The sequence below is a fragment of the Macaca nemestrina genome, chromosome 3 (genome assembly GCF_043159975.1).
Source record: "Macaca nemestrina isolate mMacNem1 chromosome 3, mMacNem.hap1, whole genome shotgun sequence".
Taxonomy (NCBI): domain Eukaryota; kingdom Metazoa; phylum Chordata; class Mammalia; order Primates; family Cercopithecidae; genus Macaca; species Macaca nemestrina.
Genome location: NC_092127.1, coordinates 157,756,705 through 157,783,014, shown reverse-complemented (window position 1 = coordinate 157,783,014; position 26,310 = coordinate 157,756,705). Strand labels below are relative to the sequence as shown.

The window sequence follows — 26,310 nt, the reverse complement described above, 5'->3', positions numbered from 1 at the left end:
CTCGTGATCCGCCCGTCTCGGCCTCCCAAAGTGCTGGGATTACAGGCTTGAGCCACCGTGCCCGGCCTTGTGTTTGTTTTTTAAAGACGGGGTTTCTCCGTGTTAGCCAGGATGGTCTCACTTTCCTGACTTTGAGATCTGCCCGCCTCGGCCTCCCCAAAGTGCTGGGATTACAGGCGTGAGCCACTGCGCCCGGCCTACATTTTTAAGACTTAGGTTTTTGTCACTATGATGAATGTGAAATGGTGGTTTATTCTAATTTTTACTTCCCTAGTCAGTAGAGATATTAAGCATATTTTGTGTTTATTGGCCATTAGACTTTTGTAAATTTAGTGTTTAGTTTTTTTTTTTGTTTTTTTTTAAGATGAGACGGAGTCTCGCTCTGTCGCCCAGACTGGAGTGCAGTGGCGTGCAGTCTTGGCTCACTGCAACCTCTGCCTCCTGGGTTCAAGCAATTGCCTTGCCTCAGCCTGCCAAGTAGCTGGAATTACAGGCATGCCCCACAAAGCCTGGGTAATTTTGTCTTTTTAGTAGAGATGGGTTTTGCCATACTGGTCACACTGGTCTCAAACTCCTGACCTCAGGTGATCCGCCTGCCTCAGCTTCCCAAAGTGCTGGGATTACAGACGTGAGCCACCATGCCTGGCCGTGTTTATATTCTTTAACTGCTGTTTTAAAAATTGGGTGTTTTGGCCTGGGCAACAAGAGTGAAATTTCATCTCCAAAAAAAAAAAAAAAAAAAAAGGTGGTTTGTAGTTTTCTCCTTGATCTGTAGGAATTTTTTTTTTTTTTTTTTTTTTTTTTTTTTTTTTGAGACAGTTCTTGCTCTGGAGTAAGGCTAGAGTCTTGCTCTGGAGTCAGGGTTTCGCTTTGTTAGTCTGGCTGGTCTCTTTCTGACCTCAGGCAGTCCGCCCATGTCGGCTTCCCAGAGTGCTGGGATTACAGGTGTGAGCCACTGCACCCGGCCAGATTTGTAGGAATTCTTTATGTTATTTATATGATATTGTCTGTCTTACATTATGTGGCTTGATTTTTAATTTTGGCTTATCTTTTTAATGCTTTTTAAAAAAAATGTAGTAAAATACACATAACATAAAATTTATCATCTTAACCAGTTTAAATGTTCAGTGGCATTAAGGACATTGTGTACCTATCACCACCGTCCATCTCCAGAACTTTTCATCTTGCAAAACTGAAACTCTGTACCCAATATTACTAACTTCCTAGTCCCCTACCACCCAACTTCTGGCAGTCACCATTCTACTTTGTATCTCAATCTGTGTGACTGCTCTATCATTCATTATTTGTCCCTTTAAAAAAAAAAAAAACTCTTGAGTATACTTTCTTCATTTTTGTTTAAAACGGGAACTCTGGAAGTTAAAAATAACATTCTTGCCCATGAGCAGCTTCTCTTTTTTTTTTGAGAGAGAGAGTCTTGCTCTATTATTGCTCAGACTAGAGTGCAGTGGTGCAATCATGGCTCACTGCTGCAACCTTAACCTCCTGGGCTCAAGTGATCTTCCCACCTCATCCTTCCAAGTAGCTGGGACTACAGGTATGCCACCATGGCTGACTAATCTTTGTATTTTTTGTAGAGATGAGGTCTCAGCCCAGGCTGATGTCAAACTCAAGTGATGCTCCCGCTTCTGCTTCCCAAAGTTGTGGGATTATATGCATGAGCCACTGCAGCCATCAAACCCCTGTGCTTCTTACAAACACCAGAAAAAGTTTTAGCCTTGTTTTCAACATTGTTCTGCTGTGCTTTGTCTAAGTGAATCTTTATGAGCTGCCTGCCATCCAGTTTCTCTCGCCCACAATTTCACTTGGGTAGACCAAGCCCTCAAGGGTTATGTCATGCACGGCTGTCAGAATAGGGCTCCTGGGACACTGCTGCTTGTTTTTTGTACAGCTTTTTGAGTTGGCTTATGCAGAATTACCCTCTGAGCACATTATTTGTCCTTTTGTGACTAGTTTATTTCATTTAACTGTCTTCCTTGTCTTTTAGAAGTTTATTTTTTATTTTTATTTATTTATTTTTTTGAGACAGAGTCTCGCTCTGTTGCCAGGCTGGAATGCGGTGGCACGATCTCGGCTCACTGCAACCTCCGACTCCCTGGATCAAGTGATTCTCCTGCCTCAACCTCCTGAGTAGCTGAGATTACAGGCACATGCCACTACCCCCAGCTAATTTTTTTTTTTTTTTTTTTGTATTTTTAGTAGAGACGGGGTTTCACCATGTTGGCCAGGATGGTCTCGATCTCCTGACCTCGTGATGTGCCCACCTCAGCCTCCTTAAGTGCTGGGATTACAGGTGTGAGGCACTGCACTTGGCCCAGAAGTTTAATTTTTAAGAGACAGGTCTCACACTGTTACCCAGGATGGAGAGCAATGGTGCGATAATGGCTCTCTGCAGCCCGGAACTCCTGGGCTTAAGTGATAGCCCAGCCTTCTCAGTAGCTGGGACTACAGGCGTGAGCCACCACTCTTGGCTAATTTTTTTAAAAAATTTTGTAGAGATGGGAATCTCCCTATGTTACCCAGGCTGATCTTGAACTCTTGGGCTCAAGGGATCATCCCAACTCAGCCTCCCAAAGTGCTGAGATTATAGGTGTGGGCCACCATGCCTGTCTACTTTTTTGTATTTTTAGTAGAGATGGGGTTTTTCACCATGTTGGCCAGGCTGGTCTCCAACTCCTGATCTCAAGTGATCCACCCGCCTCAGCCTTCCAAAGTGCTGGGATTACAGGTGTCACCCACCGTGCCTGGCCCAGTTTAATTTTAAAGTAGTCAAATTTTTTCTGGCGTATTTTACTTATTGTTCTCCTTTTTGTCTTACAGAAGTTTAATTTTAAGGTAGTCAGATTTTATCTTTTCCTACATGGTGCATTTTTTGCATTTTAAGAAGTCTTTTCCTACTTTGATATTAATAAAGGCATTCTCGGACCCAGGTCGCTGGTTGACCTGACCTCCTGCTCTGGAGACGCTGTGCCGGAGGACCCGTTATTTTATTTTATTATTTTTTAAAAAGATATTCTTCTATATTTGGTTCTTAAAAGTTAATTTATTTTCTTAACTTCTGTACTCAGGTTTCTCTCTCTACCATGTCATATTGAAACTGTTCCTTCAGGCAGTACCTTCCCAATTATCGAATACAGAGTAAGTTCTCGTGATTGTCTATTTTGTACATGTTCCTTCAGCATTTCTGTTTCCATCTTAGAACTCTCCTCCTTTGGTTGCTCTGACACTGCTCTTTTCTGATTTTCCTTCAACCTCTGTTACTATCCTTTATAAAATATTGTCACTGATTCACCTTTCATTCTCCACTTGTCTTTGGAATGTTTGTTTTCTCTTTTTTATTCCTTTTGTTAATACCGTAGGTCAGGTTTTTATATCTCAGGATGGACTATTTATTTGAAATATGGTATTCATCTATCTGTCTGTCTGTCTGTCTGTCTATCTATCTATCTATCTATCAGTCAATCTGTCACCCAGGCTGGGGTGCCGTGGTGTGATCACAGCTCACGCCGCAGTCTTGACCTACTGGGCTTAAGTGATCCTCCCACCACAGCCTCCCAAGTAGCTGGCATTACAGGCATTTGTCACCATGCCTGGCTGATTTTTTTTACTTTTTGTGGAGACAGGGTTTTGCCATATTGCCCAGGCTGGTCTCGAACTCCTAGGCTCAAGTGATTAATGCGCCTTAGCTGCCCAGAGTGCTGGGATTACAGGCATGAGCCACTGTGCCCAGCCCAGATGGACTATTTGTATTAAACCTTTCCTGGCTACTTGCAGTGGCTTAAGCCTGTAATCTCAGCATTTTGGACAGCTGAGGCAGGAAGATTGCTTGAGCCCAGGAGTTTAAGACCGATCTGGGCAACATAGTGAGACCCTGTTTCTACAGAATATTTAAAAAATGAGGCCAGACACGGTGGCTCATGCCTGTAATCCTAGCACTTTGGGAGACCAAGGCAGGTGGATTGCCTGAGTTCAGGAATTCGAGACCAGCCTGGGCAACACAGTGAAACCCCGTCTCTACTAAAATACAAAAAATTAGTAGGGCACAGCAGCGTGCATCTGTAATCTTAGCTACTTGTGAAGCTGAGACAGGAGAATCACTTGAACCCAGGAGGCGGAGGTTGCAGTGAGCCAAGATCGTGCCACTGCACTCCAGCCTGGGAGGCAGGGTGAGACTCCATCTCAAAAAAAAAAAAAAAAAAAAAGGCCTGGAGTGGGTGCTGCACATCAATAGTCCTAACTGCCCTGGATGCTGAGGTGGGAGGATCCCTTAAGCCTGGGAGATCGAGGCTGCAGTGAACCTTGACTTTGCCACTGCACTTTACAGAGCCGAGACCCTGTCTTTAAAGAATAAAATAGAATAAAAGTTTGCTTATGTACACTTATTTTTCTGCCTTCAGTCTCTCTCAGCTTTTCTTTTCTTTCTTTCTTTTTTTTTTTTTTAAGATGGACTCTCACTTTATTGCCCAGGCTGGAGAGCAGTGGCGCGCTCTCAGCTCATTGCAACCTCCATCTCCCGTGTTCAAGCAATTCTGCCTCAGCCTCCTCAGTAGCTGGGATTATGGACGCATGTCACCACGCCCGGCTAATTTTTGTGTTTTTAGTACAGACAGGGTTTCACCACGTTGGTCAGGCTGTCTTGAACTCCTGACCTTGTGATCCGCCCACCTCGGCCTCCCAAAGTCCTGGGATTACAGGCGTGAGCCACCGCGCCCAGCCTCTCCCAGCTTTTCTAGTCAACCCTAATGGTGCTATGCCACTGGATTTAATTTTAAAAATACGATCTTATATCATTCTCTGTTAGGTTCTCTACTGCCTATGGGGATAAAGTCAAAACCTTTATACTATTGTTCTGACCTGCCTTTCCTGACCTATTTCCTGTCAAGTCACAGATACACACTTGCATTCCTACACATACCTCAGACTTTCACTCTCCCTCAAACCTTCAGCAATACAAAATTGCTTGCTATTTAGTAGTTTCATCTGTGTGGAATAAGCCCTTATCTTTTTTTTTGCCTTTCGAAACCTACTTATCCTAAAATGCCACCCCTGATAAGCCTTTCTTGAAGCCAAAGTTTCCTTCTGTTTTTCATTGTCAGTCAGACTTCATGAGAGCAGTTATCTTATTATTGATAATTGTGCATATGTCCTTCTATTCCTGATAGATTAAGCTCCTTAAGGACTCATACTCATTTTTTTCTCTTTAGCACCTTGTAGGGTACCTAGAATATAGAAGCCTTAGTAATTTAAATTAGCACACCAAAAAAGTCTTTGATAGGTGTCTAATTTTGAGGAGCTGCTGCTAAAAGTGCTCTTAGCATAGGTTTGGGGCAGGCTTTTGTTACTTTTAGCAAATGTGTGATTATGTATTTTTCTAGTGATTAGAAATGTAGGACTGGCTAGTCTATGTACTCTTTTCTCTCAATTAACTGGGTGTCTTGCTTTTAGGCTTGTTTCAAGTGAACCACCTTACTTGGTTTTGTCATACCCAACTGTGGGTTGTCCGATGCTGTTGCTTTTCAGCGAGCTGATAATAAAACATTTTATGCTTTTTCTTAAATCGCTGTAGTGATTTAGTTTTTGTTGTATAGAATATAGCAGTTTTTGCCTCTTGTCTATCAGACATTCAGTTATTTCCAGTTTCTTGATGGTGTACATGTGTGAGAATTTTGAGTGTATATCTCTGAAAGTGATACATACTGAGTGGTCATTGAGTGTTGGATGAAATTTTAGGCATTTATATTGTTAGTTGCTTTCTTTCCATCTGCCCATAGGAACTGTGAATGTGAGTCATTGAGAGCAGAGTTCTTTCTCACCGATCTTCCATTCCCCATTGCTTAGCACATTGCCTGCTAAGCAGGAGGCACTTGTTTTCCTGAATGAGTTTAAGGATATTCCTAAACTCTAGGGAGCTCATCCCCAACCATTGTGAAAGTTTCATCCTGCTTCTGGGACTAGGAAGAGTTGAATATGTTGATAAATGTGGCCTGCAGGTAAAGCTGGATTTCTGTTCCATATAAGTTATGTTAATAATGTAGTCAGGTCTTGAATTAGGGTGATGGAATGTCCAAGCCCAAAACTGGGAAACAAGATAGTGGGAAGGGAATCTTTTTTTTTTTTTTTTTTTTTTTGGTAGTTTTCCCCTTTGAAGATCTCATTGGGCATCTGTTTAGTATATATGACATCATCTGTGGTTCAATTCTTTAGTGTAACTTTACATTTTTTATTTATTCAGATACTTACTGAATGCCACCTATGTTAATAAAATGGACATGATCCTTGCTATTATGGAATAAATTATGGCTCAGTAAGGCAGTGAGAAATTGAACAGCTAGTAAGTGTGTTTGTTGACTTTAAGTAAGGGGACGTATGGAAGTTGGGTATTCTAGCCTCAGGGAAAGAGTTTCTTGGGATAAATTAGAGTGACTATGATCAACTCTGTACACGTATAGATAGCTAATAATCATTATACAATGAATAATGGAAAACCATTTTACTGTTTTTTCTTATGTATAATGTTTGTATTTGTTAGAGACTAGATCTCACTTTGTTGCCCAGGCTGGAGTGCAGTGGTGTGATCATAGCTCACTGTAACCCTGAACTCCAGGGCTCAAGTGATTCTCCTGCTTCAGCCTTCCGAGTAGCTAGTACGACAGGTAGACATCACTGTGCCCAGTTAATTATTCTTAAATTATTTGTAGAGACTGAGTTTTGCCATGTTACCCAGGCTGGTCTTGAACTCCTGGCCTCAAGTGATTTTCCTGCCTTGGCTTCCTAAAGTGCTGAGATTACAGGCATGAGCCACTGCCTGGCCAACTTTTCTTTTACTTTTTTTTTTCTTTTCCTGTTGGACTGTCCTACAACTGTTTTTATTTTTTTAACCAAAACTGCATATCATAACCTCTTCTTGATTTAAGGGAGGCTAGGAAATCTTCTTTAGCTGAGTATAGTACTCCTCAATTAAAATGAGAGTTTCTTTAGTAGGGAAGAAGGAAAAAATAAAATTGACCAGACAACTAGCCATGTAGAGGGTAAAGGGGCAAGAATGAACTCAGGATCATTTAGGAAACCTTTTTAGGTAGTTTAGGCAAGAGATTATTGTAGTGTGGGGCTAGAGTTGAATAGGGAGCTGAAGAGAAATTATAATTATTTGGGAGACCCTCTGTCACCCAGGCTGGAGTGCAGTAGCTCAATCACAGCTCACTGCAGCCTCAAACTCCTGGTCTTAAGTGATCTTCCTACCTCAGCCTCCTGAGTAGCTGGGACTATAGGCACATCCCACCACGCTCTGATAATTTTCATATTTTTTTGTAGAGGTGAGGTTTCACCATGTTGCCCAGGCTGATCTTGAATTCCTGGGCTCAGGCCATCTACCTGCCTCGGCCACCCACAGTGCTGGGATTATAGGCATGAACCACCACACCCAGCCACCTTTTAATTTTTTATCTAGAAAATTTTGAAGAGAAAAGTCAAAAAGACAGTACACTTGTATCCCCACTAGCTAAGATCATGTTGCTCTCATGAATATAATTTACTACCAAAAACTTGAGCATGCACCTCTTAAAAATAATATTATTTTGGTTGGGCATGGTGGCTCACTCTGGTAATCCTTGCACTTTAGGAGGCTGAGGCAGGAGGATAAGTTGAGCCCAGGAGTTTGAGACCAGTCCGGGCAACATGACAAAAGCCCATCTCAACAAAACATAGAAAAAAATAATTGGATGTGGTGGCATTGTGGCTGTGTCCCAGCTACTTGGGCAGCCGAGGTGGGAGGATTGCTTGAACCCAGTAGGTACAGTGCCATGATCATGGCTCACTGCAGCCTCTGCAGTCCAGCCTGGGTGACAGAGTAAGACCCTGTCTCCAAAAAAACACCAAACTTACTTTTCAGTTAACTTAAAAAAAAAGTCTTATCTATGTAAATTTCACAGAATGTATATAATTATGTATTCTTGGGTCTTTTAAAATTTATGATTGTTAACCCCTCCACATACGTTTCTTTTTTTCTCATCTCATTAATACTGAAAATCCTCATGTCTCTGATTCCAAGTTTAGGTGTAAAGGTTTGATTAGCTTCAGGTTAAACATTTTGGTAAGAAGACCCCAAGTGATGTTGTGTACTTCATATTGAATCATATTGAATCATGTTAGTACATGTGTAATACCAGATTGTCTCATTGTTAGTGCTGCTTGGTCACTTGTTTAATCATTTGATTAAGGTAGGAACAAGATTTCTTTGTAAAGGTACATTTTACTCTCTTTGCAATTAGCAAGTAAATGATGGATTAATTCTTTGGCATCCTGGAAATAATCTTATTCCCAACATCCTTTTACCAGGCGCACTCACACACACACCCACTCTCACTCATGCTGGTACAGTTTAACCATGCCAGTTAATCTGACATGTTTATCTTTGGAATTTGGGAAGAAACCTGAGTACCCAGAGAAAACCCACAAAGACATGGGGAGAACATGGCAAGCTCCACATTAGACAGCAGCCTGTGTGGGATTTTTTTTTTTTCCTCATAAATGTTATAAGGAAATGATGTTATCCAGGGACCTGCTGTATTCTCTTTCTCTCTGTTTTTTTCTTTTTTTTTTTTCTCTCGAGATGGAGTCTCCCTCTGTCACCCAAGCTGGAGTGCAGTAGCATGATCTCGGCTCACTGCAACCTCCGCCTCCCAGGTTCAAGTGATTCTCCCACCTCAGCCCTGCAAGTAGCTGGGATTACAGGCATGTGCCACCACACCTGCCTAATTTAGTAGAGATGGAATTTCACCACGTTGGCTAGGCTAATCTCAAACTCCTGACCTCAGGTGATCCACTCGCCTCTATTTATTTATTTATTTATTTATTTATTTTTGTAATTTTTTTTTTAGATAGTGTCTCACTCTGTCACCCACACTGGAGTGCAGTGGTACAACTTCAGCTCACTGCACCCCCTGCCTTCCAGGCTCTAGGAATCCTCCCACCTCACCCTTCTGAGTAGCTGGGACTACAGGTATACAACACCACGCCTAAATAATTTTTGTTTCTTTTTCTTTTTAAGTAGAGACAGGATTTCACCACGTTGCCCAGGCTAGTCTCGAACTAAGCTCAAGCAGTCCGCCTGCCTCAGCCTCCCAGAGTGCTGAGATTACATGCATAAGCCATTGCACTCAGCCCTGCTGTCTTCTCTTTTTTTTTTTTTTTTTTGGAGACGGAGTCTCGCCCTGTTGCCCAGGCTGGAGTGTAGTGGCACAATCTCTGCTCACTGCAAGCTCTGCCTCCCAGATTCATGCCATTTTCCTGCCTCAGCCTCCCGAGTAGCTGGGACTACAGGCACGCACCACCACACCTGAGTGTTCGTTTTGTATTTAGTAGAGATGGGATTTCACCATGTTGGTCAGGCTGGTCTCCTGACCTCAGGTGATCCACCTGCCTCGGCTTCCCAAAGTGCTGGGATTACAGGCGTGAGCCATCATGCCCGGCCCTTTAAAAAAAATTTTTTTTTTAATTGTTGTCACCCAGGCTGGAGTACGGTGGCACAATCATGGCTTGCTACAACCTCAAACTCCTGGGCTTAAGCAATCCTCCAACCTCAGCCTCCCAAGTAGGTGAGACTATAGGCACGTACCACCACACCTGGCTAATTTTTGTGGTTTTTTTGTAGAGTTGGGGTTTTGCTGTGTTGACTAGGCTGGTCTCAAACTCCTGGGCTGAATCCTCCTGCCTCGGTTTCCCAAAGTGCTGGGATTACAGGTATAAGCCACCGCACCCGGCCCAAACTGTATTTTTTTGTCCTCTAGTACACTTTGTAATTTTTTGTTGAAAGCTGGGCATGGACTGGGCATGGTGGCTCAGGCCTGTAATCCTAGCGCTTTGAGAGGCTGAAGCAGGCGGATTGCTTGAGTTCAGGAGTTCAAAACCAGCGTGGGCAACATGGTAAAACCCTGTCTCTGCAAAAAAAAAAAAAAAAAAAAAAAAATTAGCTAGGCATGGTGGTGCATGCCTGTAGGCCCAGCTACTTGAGGGGCTGAGGCAGGATGATCACTTTAGCTCCGGAGGCAAAGGTTGCATTGAGCTGAGATGGCACCACTGCCCTTCAGCCTGGGGGACAGAGTGAGACCCTGTTTAAAAAAAAAAAAAAAAAAAAATTGCTCTGCATGTTTTACTAGGTAAAAGTAACTGAGGTAAATAAGCCTTTAGTGTGAGGCATCACGTTTATCTGACTTAGAATTGGGCTGTTTTGTGTTACTATTTGTTGTAGCTGTAGGTATGAGAACTAATATTTCCTCCAGTGTTCTTATTTTTGTTTCCTTTGTTGTCTTGGGGTTCCTTAGAGACTTCTTAAAGAAGGTCTGAGACATGCAGTTATATTTTTTCTTTTTTAGTTTTTGAATTCCTTGCAAGTGTTGCACAAATGCAGTTCTTTGAGTAACGTCCTATTGTTATACAAAAGCCTCCTTGGCCAGGCATGGTGGCTGACGACAGTAATCCCAGCACTTTGGGAGTCCGAGGCTGGCAGATTGCTTTAGCCCAAGAATTCGAGATTTGTAGACAAATAGAGACATGGCAAAACCGTCTCTACAGAAAATACAAATATTAACCAGGCATGGTGTCGTGCACCTGTACTCACAGGTGCTACTTAGGGGGCTGAAGTTGGAGGATCACCTGAACCCGGGAGGCAGTTTGCAGTGAGACATGATCGTGCCACTGCACTCCAGCATGGGTGACAGAGCAAGACCCTGTCCCAAAAAAACCAAAAAACAACAACAAAAAAAAACCCCTCTTGATGGTAAGGTTTCAGTATTCTGTTTCTCATAATTGGGTTTTAGTCTTTTGGTGAATCTGTGTACCTGGGCTGTGATACTCACAGTTGCTTCTCAGTTCACACTTCCTCCTTAGATGAGATTGGAAGGCTGGGATAGGGTTTTTCACTTCCCTCAGGTCAGTTAGCTCTGATGAAACTCCAGTTGGTTAACCTCTGGCGAAATCTTTTCTCTTGAAGGCAGGCCTTTTTAAGAAGAACAGAATACTTTGGAATTACTTCAGAATGGCTAATTTTCCCCTTCCCCCTGCCAGAAGCATGCAGGGAATTTTCTTCCATCCTCACTGTGAGAGCCTCCTGCGTTCAAGTGACCCTCCTGCTTCAGCCTCCTGAGTATCTGGGACTACAGGCGCGCACCACCATACCTGGCTAATTTTTGTATTTTTAGTAGAGACCAGGTTTTGCCATGTTGCCCAGGTTGGTCTCAAACTCCTGGGCTCAAGCTTAAGTCTATCTATGTTGGCCTCCCAAAGTATTGGGATTGCAGGTGTGTACCACCAAACTTGGCCTTTTTTTTTTTTCTTTAATAGTATTGTAAATATTTGGGTTTTTAAAATAAAATAAATTTATTCTCAGAGTTCTGGAGGCTAGAAGTTGGAAATCAAGGTGTCAGCAGGGTCAAATTCCCCCTGAAACCTCTGGGGAATCCTTCCTTGCCTCTTCCTAGTTTCTGTTGGTTTGCCAACATTTTTGGTGTTCCTTGGCTTGTAGATGCATCACCCCAATTATCTGTCTTCATGTGGTATCCTCCCTGTGTGTCTGTCTTAACATGTTGACCAGGCTGGTCTCTAACTCCTGACCTCAGGTGATCTACCCGCCTCAGCCTCCCAAAGTGCTGGGATTACAGGTGTGAGCCATCGTGCCTGGCCTGTTTTTATTTTTTAACTTTTCTGTTAAAATTTTTAAACTTGTACTGAAGTTGAGAAAATAGTATAATAGACATCATCATCCAGTTTTTTTCTTTTTTTTTTCTTTTTTGTAGAGACGGAGATCTCACTTTGCTGCCCAGGCTGATCTTGAACTCCTGGGCTCAAACAATCCTCCTGCCTCAGTCTCCCAAAGTGCTGGAATTACAGGTGTGAGCCACCACTCCTGGCCTCCACTTTCTGTAGTTGTCAACATGTGGCCAGTTTTGTCTGTCAGATTCCCACTCCCTTCTAGATTATTTTGCTGTTTGTTTGTTTTTTGAGATGGAGTCTTGCTGTCTCCCAGGCTGGAGTGCAGTGGCACGATCTCGGCTTACTGCAACCTCTGCCTACCAGGCTCCGACGATTCTCCTCCCTCAGCCTCTTGAGTAGCTGGGACTACAGGCGTTTGCCACCACACCTGGCTAATTTTTTGTGTTTTTAGTAGAGACAGGGTTTCACCATGTTGGTTAGGCTGGTCTCAAACTCTTGACCTCAGGTGATCCACCCGCCTTGACCTCCCAAAGTGTTAGGATTACCAGCGTGAGTCACTGTGCCTGTCCCCTTCTAGATTATTTTGAAACAAATCTTCTGAGTTATTTTGCAGCAAACCCTAGAATTCTGTCATTGTACAGTGAATAATTCATTGTGGGTCTTTAACATACAAGGACATTTTTATGAAACCCCATCAAGTGTCTTATTACGTTCAACAAAAGAAACACTAATTTTTTAATATGTAATAACATAGTACATGCTCAGGTTTCCTTGACTTCTGACGTGTCTTTTTACAGTTACCTTTTTATTCTTTTTTTTTTTTTATTCTTTTTTTTTTTTTGAGACGGAGTCTTGCTCTGTCGCCCAGGCTGGAGTGCAGTGACCGGATCTCAGCTCACTGCAAGCTCCGCCTCCCGGGTTTACGCCATTCTCCTGCCTCAGCCTCTCGAATAGCTGGGACTACAGGCACCCGCCACTGCGCCCAGCTAGTTTTTTTGTATTTTTTAGTAGAGACGGGGTTTCACCATGTTAGCCAGGATGGTCTCGATCTCCTGACCTCGTGATCCGCCCGTCTGGGCCTCCCAAAGTGCCGGGATTACAGGCTTGAGCCACTGCGCCTGGCCTCCTTTTTATTCTTTTTTTTTTTTTTTTTTGAGACGGAGTCTCGCGCTGTCGCCCGGGCTGGAGTGCAGTGGCCGGATCTCAGCTCACTGCAAGCTCCGCCTCCCGGGTTTGCGCCATTCTCCTGCCTCAGCCTCCCGAGTAGCTGGGACTACAGGCGCCCGCCACCTCGCCCGGCTAGTTTTTTTTGTATTTTTTAGTAGAGACGGGGTTTCACTGTGTTAGCCAGGATGGTCTCGATCTCCTGACCTCATGATCCGCCCGTCTCGGCCTCCCAAAGTGCTGGGATTACAGGCTTGAGCCACCGCGCCCAGCCTCCTTTTTATTCTTAATGGTTGTAGTCATTGAGTTTACTTTCTAGTCCTTTTATCTCACAAGCAGTCTTAGAGTACAGATGTTTTATCACATACAGAGGATCGTATTGTGTAGGAAAAACATGGACAATGAAGACTGAATTGAAAAGGTGATACTGGAGAGTAGGACTTGATGTGAAGAAGTTTGAGGAGTAGCTTTGACTGTTTTTCTTTTCTCTTTGATAATCTTAAAAGTCTGTTATGGGGGGAGTGCTGAGACAGGATACATCCTAGTCACCCAGGCAGGAGTGCCAGTGGCAAGATCACGGCTCACTGCAGCCTTGGATTCCTGGGCTCAGGTGATTTTCCCATCTCAGCCTCCCGCGTTGCTGGGAATATGGCTATGCACCACCACACCCACACCTACCTAATTTTTTTGTAGAGACAGGATTTCACCATGTTGCCCGGACTGATCTTTTTTTTTTTTTTTTTTTTTTTCTTTTCCATAAGGATAGAGATGGGCTGGTGATGAACTCCTGGGTTCAAATGATCAGCCCACCTCCACCACCCAAAGAGCTGGGATTACAGGTGTGAGCCACCGTGCCTGGCCTAATCTAAAGAATGAAGTATATAAATTCTAAAAGTTGAGTAAGTGTAAAATAAAAACTCTGAGTGATAAATTATTGTGTCATAGTGTAAATGGCAGTGTTTTTTTCTTACTGGCATACATTGAGATGTCTTCTAACTGAAATCTTAGAAGTGGGCCGGGTGCGGTGGCTCATGCCTGTAATCCCAGCACTTTAGGAGGCTGAGGCAGGCAGATCATGAGGTCAGAAGTTCGAGACCAGCCTGGCGAAACCCCATCTCTACTAAAAAAAAGGTAAATAAATTAGCCAGGCATGGTGGTGCGCACCTGTAGTCCCAGCTACTCAGGAGGTTGAGGCAGGAGAATTGCTTGAACCCGGGTAGTGGAAGTTGCAGTGAGCCGAGATTGCCTCACTGCATTTCAACCTGGATGACAGAGCAAGACACCATCTCAAAAAAAAAAAAAAGTGAAAGAAAAGCTCTATCTTGACTCATGAATCAGTTTTAAAACCTGGCTTCACTGATTATTAGCTTTGTGACTTTGTTGCCTCAGCTTCCTTATTGGTAAGCATGTAAGTTTGTTATAAGATTGAGTTATTAATATACATCAGTTAAAATATTGCCCGTAAATTACATATAAATATTGAGCTGGAAGTGGTGGCTTATGCCTCTAATCCCAGCAGTTTGGGAGACTGAGGCGGGAGAATTGCTTGACCACGTAAGTTTGATGCTGCAGTGAGCTCTAATTGTACCACTGTACCTCTTGCCTGGATGATAAAGCAGTGTATTAGATACTGATCGTTCAGCAACATTACCCACTGTTTCCTTGAAATATTATTCTTCCTTTAGTGTCGGTGATATCAGACTATCCAAATATCTTTTTCTTCCTTTCTTTCCTTTTTCCTTTCCCTTTTCCCCTTCCCTCACCTCCCTCCTGCCTTTCCTTTTTTCCTTTTTTCTTTTTTTTTTTTTTTTTGAGACAGAATCTTGCTTTGTCGCCCAGGCTGGAATGCAGTGGCGCCATCTCAGCTCACTGCAAGCTCCGCCTCCCGGGTTCACACCATTCTCCTGCCTCAGCCTCCCGAGTAGCTGGGACTACAGGCGCCCACCACCATACCCGGCTAGTTTTTGTTTGTTGGTTGGTTTGTTGGTTTGTTTTTGTATTTTTAGTAGAGACAGGGTTTCCCCGTGTTAGCCAGGATGGTCTCCATCTCTTGACCTCGTGATCTGCCCGCCTCAGCCTCCCAAAGTGCTGGGATTACAGGCGTGAGCCACCACGCACTCCCCCCCGACCACTTTTTTTTTTTTTTTTTTTTTTAAGAAAGAGTCTTTGTCACCCAAGCTGGAGTACGGTGCTTTCCGTCTCGGCTCACTGCTCCATCTGCCTTTTGGATTCAAGCAATTCTCCTGCCTCAGCCTCCAGAGTAGCTGGGATTGCAGGCATGCACCACCATGCCCCCAGCTAATTTTTGAATTTTTAGTAGAGTCATGTTGGCCAGGCTGGTCTCGAACTCTTGACCTTAGATGATCCACCCACCTTGGCCTCTCAAAGTGCTGGGATTACAGGTGTGAGCCGTGGCACCTGGTCTTTCCTATCTTTCTAACTATATCTTCAGACCAGATCACTCCTGAACCTGAGACCTGAATTTTCATTTGCCTACTTGGTTCTTTGTATTTTCACAGATACCTTGTATCCAACATATCTCAAACTGATTTTTCCCCTCCTCCTCAAACCCTGACTCCTCAATTCTTTGTTTCCTTATCTTAGTTTATTATACTGTCATCCACCCAGCAAAAAATCCCCTCCTCTAAGATCATACGCTTTTAGTTAGTAACTAAGTCCTTTAGATTTGACTTCCTGTCTGCCTTAATTCATCTACTTCTTTTCATTGCACTGGACCGTATTGGCATCTCTCACTGGATTCCTAAGTATTTTCTCTAATCCTCCTCCAGCTATTTCCCCCTACTCCAGCCGGGTGATCTCTAAAAGACCCATATCTGATTGTTATAATACTTCAAATTTTTATTATTCTTCTTGACCCTGAATAATCTGGCTCTTGACTACTTCTCCTGCCTCATCTCTACGTTTTCATTCTTTGTATTGTAGTCACTTTGGCGGCTTTTCAATTTTTAAACCTGTCAAGTCCTCCTTTGCCTCTATTTTGCACGGCGTGCACACTCTGCCTTAAGTGCTGGCTTTACCTAAAGTAAAGTATTTTAACATTAGTTTCCTCAAGGAAACTTCCTCTTACTTTCTAGATTTTCTCTCTGCTAAATTGTTCTTCATAGTATCCTGTATTTCATTTAAAAATTATATAATTAGTTGTTCAGTACCTTAGAATGAAATAACTATTGATGCACGGTAGAGAAAATTTCTAGTTGATCATTATACTACGAGTTTCTGTTACAATGCCTTGCAAATAGCCAGTACTCAGTAAATATTCATGGAATTGATAAATTCAGACTTGAATTACTCTTCATTGTAGATTGTGTAAAGTTTGATAGAAGTCCAGAACTTAACTTTTTTTTTTAAGAGATGGGGTCTCACTCTGTCACACAGGCTGGTGTGGAGTGGCACAATCATAGCTTACTGCACCCTTGACCTCTTGGGCTCAAGTGATTCTCCCACCTCAGCCTCCTGAATAGCTGGGATTACAGGCACACGTGTTTTGTTTTGTTTGTTTTTTCCCCTGTAGAGATGGGAGTTTCACTATGTGGCCCAGGCTGGGCTCAAACTCCTGGGCTCGAGTGAATCCTCCCTCCTTTGCCAAAGTGTTGGGATTACAGGTGTGATTTTAAAAATGCTAGCTGCAGCCTGGCGTCGTGGCTCATGCTTGTAATCCCAGCACTTTGGGAGGCTGAGGCCGGTAGATCACTTGAGGTCAGGAGTTCGAGACCAGCCTGGCCAACATGGTGAAACCCCAATCTCTACTAAAAATTCAAAAATTAGCCAGGCATGGTGGCGGGCATCTGTAATCGCAGCTACTCAGGAGGCTGAGGCAGAAGAATCGCTTGAACCCCCGAGAGGTGGAGGTTGCAGTGAGCTGAGATTGCACCACTGCACTCCAGCCTGGGCAACAGAGTGAGACTCCGTCTCAAAAAAAAAAAAAAAAAAAAAAAAAAGCTAGCTGCTATAGACAGAGTCTCACTTTGTTGTCCGGGTGGAGTGCAGTGGTGCGATCTCTGCTCACTGCAACCTCCGCCTCCCAGGTTCAAGCAGTTCTCCTGCCTTAGAATTTCAAGTAGCTGGGATTTACAGGAGTGTGCCACCATGTCCAGTCTCTTGTACTATTTTTATTTTATTTTTTTATTTTTGAGACGGAGTCTTGCTTTGTCGCCCAGGCTAGAGTGCAGTGGCGCGATCTCAACTCACTGTAACCTCTGACTCCTGGGTTCAAGCGATTCTCCTGCCTCAGCTGGTCTCAAACTCCTGACCTCAGGTGATCCACCTGCCTCAGCCTGCCAAAGTGCTGGGATTACAGGCATGAGCCACCGCAACTGGCCATCTTGTAGTCTTTTCAATGTGAATACCAGAAAATTTTAAATTTACGTATGTGGCTTACGTTATATTGTATTGGATACTGCTAGTCTAGAACTTGTTTTTAGTAAGGATCATACATGTGTCTCCATGGCCTCAGTTTTTCATTCTCCCAATCCCTTTGTTATCATGTCATTTTTTGCTTTGGGACTGTTATGTGCCATAAGCTTCAGAAAACATGGTGGCTCACACCTGTAGTCCCAGCACTTTGGGAGACTGAGGCAGGCGGATCACTGGAGGTCAGGAGTTCGAGACCATCCTGGCCAACATGGTGAAACCTTGTCTCTATTACAAATACAAAAAGATTAGCTGGGCATGGTGGCAGGCGCCTGTAATCCCAGCTACTTGGAAAGCTGAGGCAGGAGAATTCCTTGAACCCAGGAGATGGGTTGCAGTGAGCTGGGTGACACAGCAAGACTCCATCTCAAAAAAATAAAAAATAAAAAAATAAATTTAACTGCCTAGAAGGTAGAAATTGTGTTTGTTTCTTAGGCCTTTGAATAATAGGGGAAGGATATTATATTAAATTATGAGAAAATAATAGCAACTGTTAAGCTTTCAAAGTATTATTCCCAACAAATTAGGAAGAACTAAATTTCACTTTTTTTTTTTTTTTTTTTTTTTTTGAGACGGAGTCTCGCTCTGTCGCCTAGGCTGGAGTGCAGTGGCGCAGTCTCGGCTCACTGCAAGCTCCGCCTCCCGGGTTCACACCATTCTCCTGCCTCAGCCTCCCGAGTAGCTGGGACTACAGGCACCCGCCCCTGCGCCCGGCTAATTTTTTCTATTTTTAGTAGAGACGGGGTTTCACCATGGTCTTGATCTCCTGACCTTGTGATCCGCCCACCTCGGCCTCCCAAAGTGCTGGGATTACAGGCGTGAGCCACCACGCCCGGCCTAAATTTCACTTTTATATGCATGATAATGATGAGCAGGGCTCCTAAAATAGTTGTGGCTTGATTAGGAAACAAATAGTAATTTCTTTATATCAATGAGAATTACTTATAACCTTAGGGGGCATTTAGGGGCATTTAGAATTCTATTTGTCTTATTTGAGATTTGGATTTAAATTTCATTTTAGAGCATTTTTTTTTTAATAAATAGAAGTGAGGCTAATATTGTTAATTATTCTTTTTTAAAAAATACAATATTTGCTTTGGGTTAAAGTTTTCTGCCCCAACATCATTATCAAGAGTCAGCATATTACAGTGATAAATTCAGCACTTACTGTGTGGCAGGCATTGTTCTATATACTTTATTCGTTAAATTCACCAGCGAACCCTATGAGGAACTGTCTTATCCTTAGTTGACAGAGGATGAAACTGGAGTACAAAGTGGTTAATTAACTTGTTCATAGCTAGTAAGTTTTAAAAAGGTTACACAACAATATACTTTGTATTTAGTCCTTAAATGATAAAAATCTTCCAGTGTTTAGTTTTTCCCACTAGAGTGTAAGCCCCAAGTGGGCAGGGACTTAGGTTTTGTTTAGTAACATTTGAGATAGCATATATTAGACTCTAGTCATTATTTGAAAATTTTTACAGTGATGGTGGTAACAATGACAATATCATTTCACTGAGAGGTGGCCTTGGAAATGGAAATATATTAGAACCGCTTTGAGTTCTTCACTATTGGTTGTTGACAATAATTTTTTTAAATCTCATTCAAATTAGCTTCAACATTATGTGCTGTTTTTTGTATGCTTCATGTATATCTTAATAAAATAGTTGATTTAAAAATTGCTAACTTCTATAGCTTCTTTCTTTCTTTTTCTTTTTTTTCTTTTCTTTTTTTTTTTTTGTGTGTGTGTGTGTGACAGTCTTGCTTTGTAGCCCAGGCTGGAGTGCAGTGGTGTAATCTTGACTCACTGCAACCTCTGCCTCCCGGGTTCAAGCAATTCTCATGCCTCAGCCTCCTGAGTGGCTGGGATTACAGACCTGTGCTGCCATGCCCAGTTAATTTTTGTATTTTTAGTAGAGACAGGGTTTTGCTATATGGGCCAGGCTGGTCTCAAGTTTCTTGCCTCAAGTGATTTCACCTGCCTCAGCCTCCCAAAGTGCTGGAATTGCAGGGTTGAGACACCCTGCCCGGCCTAGCTGCTATAGCTTCTGTATATCTCTATTCCTTTTGTGCATTAGAAATGCCTTGAAACCCCCAGGGAACATCAGGGGAAAAAAAAAAAAAAAGACTACCAGAGGTCCTACTGTGTGTTTAGCTGAGGTGGGAGAAGAAAGTTTAGAAAAGCAATCTTTCACCTATCCTCATGAAAGATTTACAGTGATAACACAGTTCTTCAGAATTTCACCCAAAAGCTTCAGCTGCCTTGGTTGTTGCAGTCATTGAAGTGAATAACACATTATTTTGTTATTTATTTTTAGATACTACATTTTTTTCTTAGACTGTGGAAACAGAACTGTGAAATTAATTTTGTAAAATCGGGCTTTAATTTTTTTTTTTTTTGAGACAGAATCTAGGTCTGTCACCCAGGCTGCATGCAGTGGTGCAATCTCGGCTCACTGCAACCTCCACCTCCCAAGTTCAAGCCATTCTTCTGCCTCAGTCTCCCGAGTAACTGGGACTACAGGTGCCTGTCAGCACACCTGGCTAATTTTTATATTTTTGGTAGAGATGGGGTTTCACCATGTTGGCCAAGCTAGTCTCAAACTCCTGACCTCAAATGATCCACCCGCCTTGGCCTCCCAAAGTGCTGGGATTACAGTCATGAGCCACTGCACCCAGCCAAATTAAAGGTTTTATAATTAATGTTGTTAGGAAAAGGGGAACTACGCTGCTTACTTCTATACAAGAAAATTCTGAAAGTATTCTCATTTTACAGTAATAAAATTGAGAGTTAGGTGTTAGGTGGTATACCTGAATGAATACCACAAGAACAGAACTAGGATTCAGCACATAAGACATATGTCTTACTCCAAAGGCCATCCCTTTTGTAATACTGTCATCTTTCACCATTCTCCGTGTCTTGCTTATAGTTCCTGACTCTTAAAGTGAGACTTTAAGTTCGCTTGTGGGAGCAGTGGGATTGTTGTTTTAGATTGTGAAATAACTGGATGTTTGAATTAAACTGTGGTGGTATAAAGAATAATTGTTGCTTGATGGAAAATTGAGCTTTGAAGAAATTTTGACTTAACTTTCTGTTTTCTTTTTATCTTTAGTTATCTGCAAATAAAGACCCTACTCTAAACTCTATAGAATACTTTTTTTCTTTTTTTTGACTTTTCGAGACAGAGTATCTCTCTTGTTACCCAGGCTGGAGTGCAGCGCCATGGCGAAATCTCAGCTCACTCCAACCTCCACCCCCTGGGTTCAAACGATTCTCGTGCCTCATCCTCCCAAGTAACTGGGACTACAGGCACGCACCACCATGCTCGGCTAATTTTTCCTGTTTTTAGTAGAGACGGGGTTTCACCATATTGGCCTCAAACTCCTGACTCAGTGATCTGCCTCGGCCTCCCGAACTGTTGGGATTATAGGCATGAGCCACCGCACCTGACCAGAATGCTTTTTCGTAATGTAATTCATCATGATGATGGGTATTTTCTTGAGCTTATTTAGTACATTTTTCATACAGTAATAATATTCTTTCTCTAGAGTGAAAAATGAGCAATTTTTTTCTGACTTATCATTTGGGGGCTGGACGTGGTGGCTCACGACTATAATCCCAGCACTTTGGAGGCCAAGGCAGGAGGCCAAAGCTGGTGGATCACTTGAGCCCAGGAGTTCAAGACCAGCCTGAGCAACATGGCAAAACCCTGTCTCTACTAAAAATTTAAAAATTTAGCCAGGCATGGTGGTGCACACCTGTAGTCCCAGTGACTGGTTAGGCTGAGGTGGGAGAAATCACCTGAGCCTGGGAAGTTGAGGTGCAGTGAGCTGAGATCACGCTGCTGCATTCCAGCTGGGGTGATGGGAGTGAGACCCTGTCTTAAACAAATAATAATAATTTGGGGATGATGTAGACAGAAATAAGGACAGAGGTATGAAAATGAATAATTTTTTATTTTTTTTTTTGAGATGGAGCTCTGTCGCCCAGGCTGGAGTGCAGTGGCCAGATCTCAGCTCACTGCAAGCTCTGCCTCCTGGATTTACGCCATTCTCCTGCCTCAGCCTCCCGAGTAGCTGGGACTACAGGCGCCCGCCACCTCGCCTGGCTAGTTTTTATTTTTTATTTTTCATTTGTTTAGTAGAGATGGGGTTTCACCGTGTTAGCCAGGATGGTCTCGATCTCCTGACCTTGTGAGCCACCGTGCCTGGCCATCAAAGTATTTTTACTCTTGCTAAAATGTACATTTTCTCCTCTACCACAAATACCAAGGTTGTTAATGATTTTTTAGGGCATAAGAAGTAGTTTCTTATTGTACATATTTATAGTTAAATTTAGTTTTTGCATAAAAATATTTTCAGAAAAACGTGCAAAAACAATACTAATTAGAAAGTAAGTTTTTAAATCCTGTGTTTTTATTAAAAGACAGGATTAATTAGGAATGATGTGAACTTTGAAAAATTAGGATTTTAAGTAATGTATTGTTTCTGAACTAAATGTTCTGTACTAAAAAATATTTAACATAGTAAAAGAGTAAAAATTGTGTATTTTTTTGGGTTGGAGGAGGAAGCCAAAGACCTTTAAAACAGTAATTCTTACACCGTTTCATCCAGTAATCAAGTTTAAGAAAGTCAATCTGAAAGCAAAAAACTTCACTTTTGAAATCTTGAGTGAGGCTTTGTTTCATAAGAGTAGATATGTTGTGTCAATCAGGTAACAATATGGAATCCTAACCAAAAAAATGAAGATATAGGCCGGGCGCAGTGCCTCAGGTCTATAATCCCAGCACTTTGGGAGGCTGAGGTGGGAGGATCATGAGGTCAGGAGTTTGAGACAAGCCTGGCCAACATGGTGAAACCCCGTCTCTACTAAAATTACAAAAATTAGCTGAGCATGGTGGTGGGTGCCGGTAATCCCAGCTACTCAGGAGGCTGAGGCAGGAGAGTTGCTTGAACCCAGGAGGTAGAGGTTGCAGTGAGCCGAGATCGTGCCATTGCACTCCAGCCTGGGTGACAAGAGCAAGACTCCGTCTCAAAAAAAAAAAAAAGAAGATATAACTTGTACTTTAGGGATTTTGGTTTAAAAAATTGAGAGGAGAGGATTTACTGTATTTTTAACATAGGTTTGAGAATATAAGTGGAGCGCCCATTTGCAGGCAGGCACTTACGAATGTTAATGTGAATCCCACTGGGATGGTTTTCTGACTCATTTAAGGTTATCATGGCTCTGAGAATGGACTGTCATAAGATTAAGAGACTCAGTAATGCTATAGATAGGAAAGTACTTGGAGTAGTATAAAGTGCAAAATAAGTCAGTGTAGATAAATTTAAAGTAGAAATCTGGTTTTTGGAAGTAGGTAGTTGCCATTTTAATAAACTAAGCAGAAAAACAAATTGAAGGCGGCCTTAGATTCTTTTGAGGCATTTAGTCCTTTGGAATTTTCATGGAAAGGAGAATCTGTTACATAGCTAGAGCTTTCATCATTCTGGTGGATAGTGTACTATTTCAGTCAGTTAAACTAAACATTTAGAGTTGTTATGGTTAGTTCAAGTGAGAGTTTATGGCCTAAATGGCTTTTAATTACCCTGAATTTTCTGTTTATATAAGCAGAACTCATGTATCCTGGGGGTATAGTTCAGAATATAGTATCTTAGCGTTCATCTGTGGATGATTAATCACTTTGGACCTAATATACATGGAATTGGCAAACATAAAATAGGTTTTATACTATTTTTCTCTCATAACATTCCTAGAAATTCAAGAAGCGATTGTATTGTTCAAAGTGGTGTTATTTCATTTAAAACATTGAAGTTAAAATTTATTAAGTTTGTTTTAAATATTCTTAAAACTGGCCAATTAAATCCTAGAAAAGCCCAGACTTATTTTACTAGAGCAGATAATCAAGTTTATGAAAGGGGGGAGTTTCAAAAATTTTTATAGGTAATACTTTAGGCGTTTTTCTTGCTGACATACTAACATTTATTCTCTGTTTATTTTTAAGACGAGCAAAAATCAAATTAAAGTAGATCTTGTAGATGAGAATTTTACAGAATTAAGAGGAGAAATAGCGGGACCTCCAGACACACCATATGAAGGCAAGTACTTTTTTCTGTATCAAAATATTGTGCGTATTAGAACTTGTCTAAAACATTAAATCAGAATAATCTTAAACATCTATAAATTATATGGAGGGTAACTTCATTTGGTTTAGATAAACAGCAATTTTAAAAATACTAAATTTAGATACTTAATATAGACTGGTATTTCTTACTGAATTTTAGCTAATTTTTTTCTTTCCACAAAAAGTTTAGCAGAGCTTTGTTACAGGTATTATAGGTTAGAATTTAATAGAATAAAAGATCTGGCATGGTAAACCTCTAAATTATATGGACTATAGACACTCAGTTACCCTTCATATGGTATCTAAAACAGACCTTGCCTTAAATATCTCACTGGTGAAATGTTGCTTTTGTTTTTAAAGTTCTTCTTTCTGTCATTTAGCATTTCATTCACTCATATGTCTTCATACAGGCTGTAGTCCAAATGTTTTCTTTATTCAGGAAAGCTTTTAGTGATCATTTCAAGACACATAGAAAGGAGGTGGCTTTGCCGAACTTGGTGTTCACAAATTAACTCTGTAGCTACTTTAGACCATGGAGTTGGGTGGTAAGATACAGAAATAAGCCTTATAGCATTTTACTTTCTTATTAGGTGAGTCTTCGTTAATTAATATTATTGTAAATTTAGGTTATACAGCATATAACCAAGGTTCTTGCATTAATAGCTATTCAAATATTTGTTTATTAGAAAACATAACAGAATATATGGTAACCCTAATTATGCAATCTTTGCATGTATTTTCTCATTTAATCCTTTCAGCAAATCTTATTAGGTAAATACAATGATTGCTGTTTCATAGATGAAGAAACAAGTTCAGAGAAGTGACTTGTCTAAGGTCAACCATCTTAGCACAACTGATAGGCTTTGCCTTCAAAGCCTGTGCTTTTAATCACTTTATGTAAATCAGAATTCACTTAATATTGGAAGTGGTGGTGATGTCTATTTTGTTTTGTTATCTATTTTTTTAGATGCAAAGTTTTACTGTTACCCAGGCTGGAGAGCAGTGGCATGGTCATAGCTCATTATAAATTTGAATTCCTAGGCTCAAGTAATCCTCCAGCTTCCTCAGTAGCTAGTACTACAGGTGCATGCCACCACATCCAGTTAAATACTTCGTGTGTGTTTGTTGTTAATTTTTGTTTGTTTTTTGAGACTGAGTCTCTCTGTTGCCCAGGCTGGAGTGCGGTGGTGAAATCTTGGCTTACTGCAACCTCACCTCCCAGAATCAAGTGATTCTCCTGCCTTAGCTTCCTGAGTAGCTGGGATTACAGGCGTGCACCACCATGCCGGCTATAATTTTTGTACTTTTAGTAGAGACGGAGTTTCACAATAACAGCCAGGCTTGTCTTGAACTTCTTACCTCAGGTGATATGCCTGCCTTAGCCTCCCAAAGTGTTAGGATTACAGGCATGAGCCACCACTCCCGGCTGCCAGCTAAATACTTTTGAGTGGTTCTATAATTCTGTAATGAACAGTTTACCCAAAACCCTTTTTTTTTTTTTTTTTTTTTTTTTTTTGAGATGGAGTCTCACTCTGTTGCCCAGGCTGGAGTGCAGTGGCGCCATCTTGGCTCACTGCAAGCTCCACCTCCCAGGTTCATGCCTTTCTCCTGCCTCAGCCTCCCGAGTAGCTGGGACTACAGGTGCCCGCCACCACACTTGGCTAATTTATTTGTGTGGTTTTTTAGTGGAGATGGTGTTTCACCTTGTTAGCCAGGATGGGCTCGATCTCCTGACCTCATGATCCACCCACCGCAACCTCCCAAAGTGCTGAGATTATAGGTGTGAGCCACTGCGCCCAGCTACCCAAAACACTTTTTTAAAATCTAATATTTTTGAATATTTTCTTGTTCTTAATCCAGATTGTTGAAGACCCTAGAATGTCTTTAGCATATTATACCAATTCTGTTTATTCATTTTTTTCTTTTTTTTTTTTTTTTGAGACAGAGTCTCACTCTGTCGCTCAGGCTGGAGTGCAGTGATGCGATCTTGGCTCACTGCAACCTCCACCTCCTGGGTTCAAGTGATTCTCCTGACAGCCTCCCCAGTAGCTGGTACTACAGGCGCCCGCCACCATGCCCGGCTAATTTTTGTATTTTTAGCAGAGACGGGGTTTCACATTATTGGCCAGGCTTGTCTTGAACTCCTGACCTTGTGATCTGCCCACCTCGGCCTCCCAAAGTGCTGGGATTACAGGCATGAGCCACCGTGCCTGGCCCGTTTTTTCTTTCTTTATTGGATAGATGGCATCTTGCCAAGTTACCCAGGCAGGTCTCAAACCCCTGGCCTCAAACAATCCTCTTGCCTTAGTGTCCCAAAGTCTTGGGATTCTAGGCATGAGCCATTGTGCCCAACCTTGTACCAATTCTTAAGTGATAAAATTTTATTTGTTGTTTTATAGTTAATATGAGCCATTTCTAGATATTTAATTTTTTATGCTGTTTATTGAGTGCTTCCTATCTGCCTTGCTTGGTCTGGCCGTTTTCATGGATGCTATTTCATTTAGTCCTTTTTACAATCATTAAATGTAGAGGAGACCTATAGTTATCTTACGAAAATCAGGTGGTTGTCCTAATAGCAGATGTTTTTATGTAATAATATATTAGCTTCTTCTTGAAGACAAGCCTTACAGTTATTCTTGAATTTTTTTTTTTTTTTTTAGATTGTTTTGAAATATTTTTGGAAGATAGTAGGGCAATGACATTATTTTAGAGGTCTGCCGGCAAAGTTTTAAATTTTTTAACTGATTTTTATAAACAAGGCACTTCCTGAGCCAAATTAGATAGAAGCAATATTTAATAGGTAGATTAATTTTTTAAAATGGATAATGTATACTTATATACATTAAGATATATTAAGATATATTCTTAT

The 26,310-nt window shown here is 41.8% G+C and overlaps 1 protein-coding gene and 1 long non-coding RNA gene across 6 annotated transcripts in view; both read left to right on the top strand.

The window, feature by feature from the left end:
* LOC105487727 (ubiquitin conjugating enzyme E2 K) overlaps nt 1-26,310 on the top strand; it is an 85,313-nt gene that overhangs the window by 15,246 nt on the left and 43,757 nt on the right. For 4 of the 5 annotated variants that reach the window (XM_071093706.1, XM_071093705.1, XM_071093704.1 and 1 more), the window contains exon 2: nt 23,322-23,415. The exons of the other annotated variant lie outside the window; for it this stretch is intronic. Coding sequence is in view for 2 of the 4 variants with exons in the window: in XM_071093705.1 (XP_070949806.1) it covers nt 23,322-23,415 (94 nt within the window). In the remaining 2 variants the exon portion in view is untranslated. The remainder of the gene's footprint in view (nt 1-23,321; nt 23,416-26,310) is intronic. 5 annotated transcript variants of the gene reach the window in all.
* LOC139362433 (uncharacterized) lies at nt 3,163-18,353 on the top strand. Its single transcript, XR_011621346.1, has 2 exons — nt 3,163-16,511; nt 17,207-18,353. It is a non-coding gene; the product is annotated as an uncharacterized lncRNA (long non-coding RNA).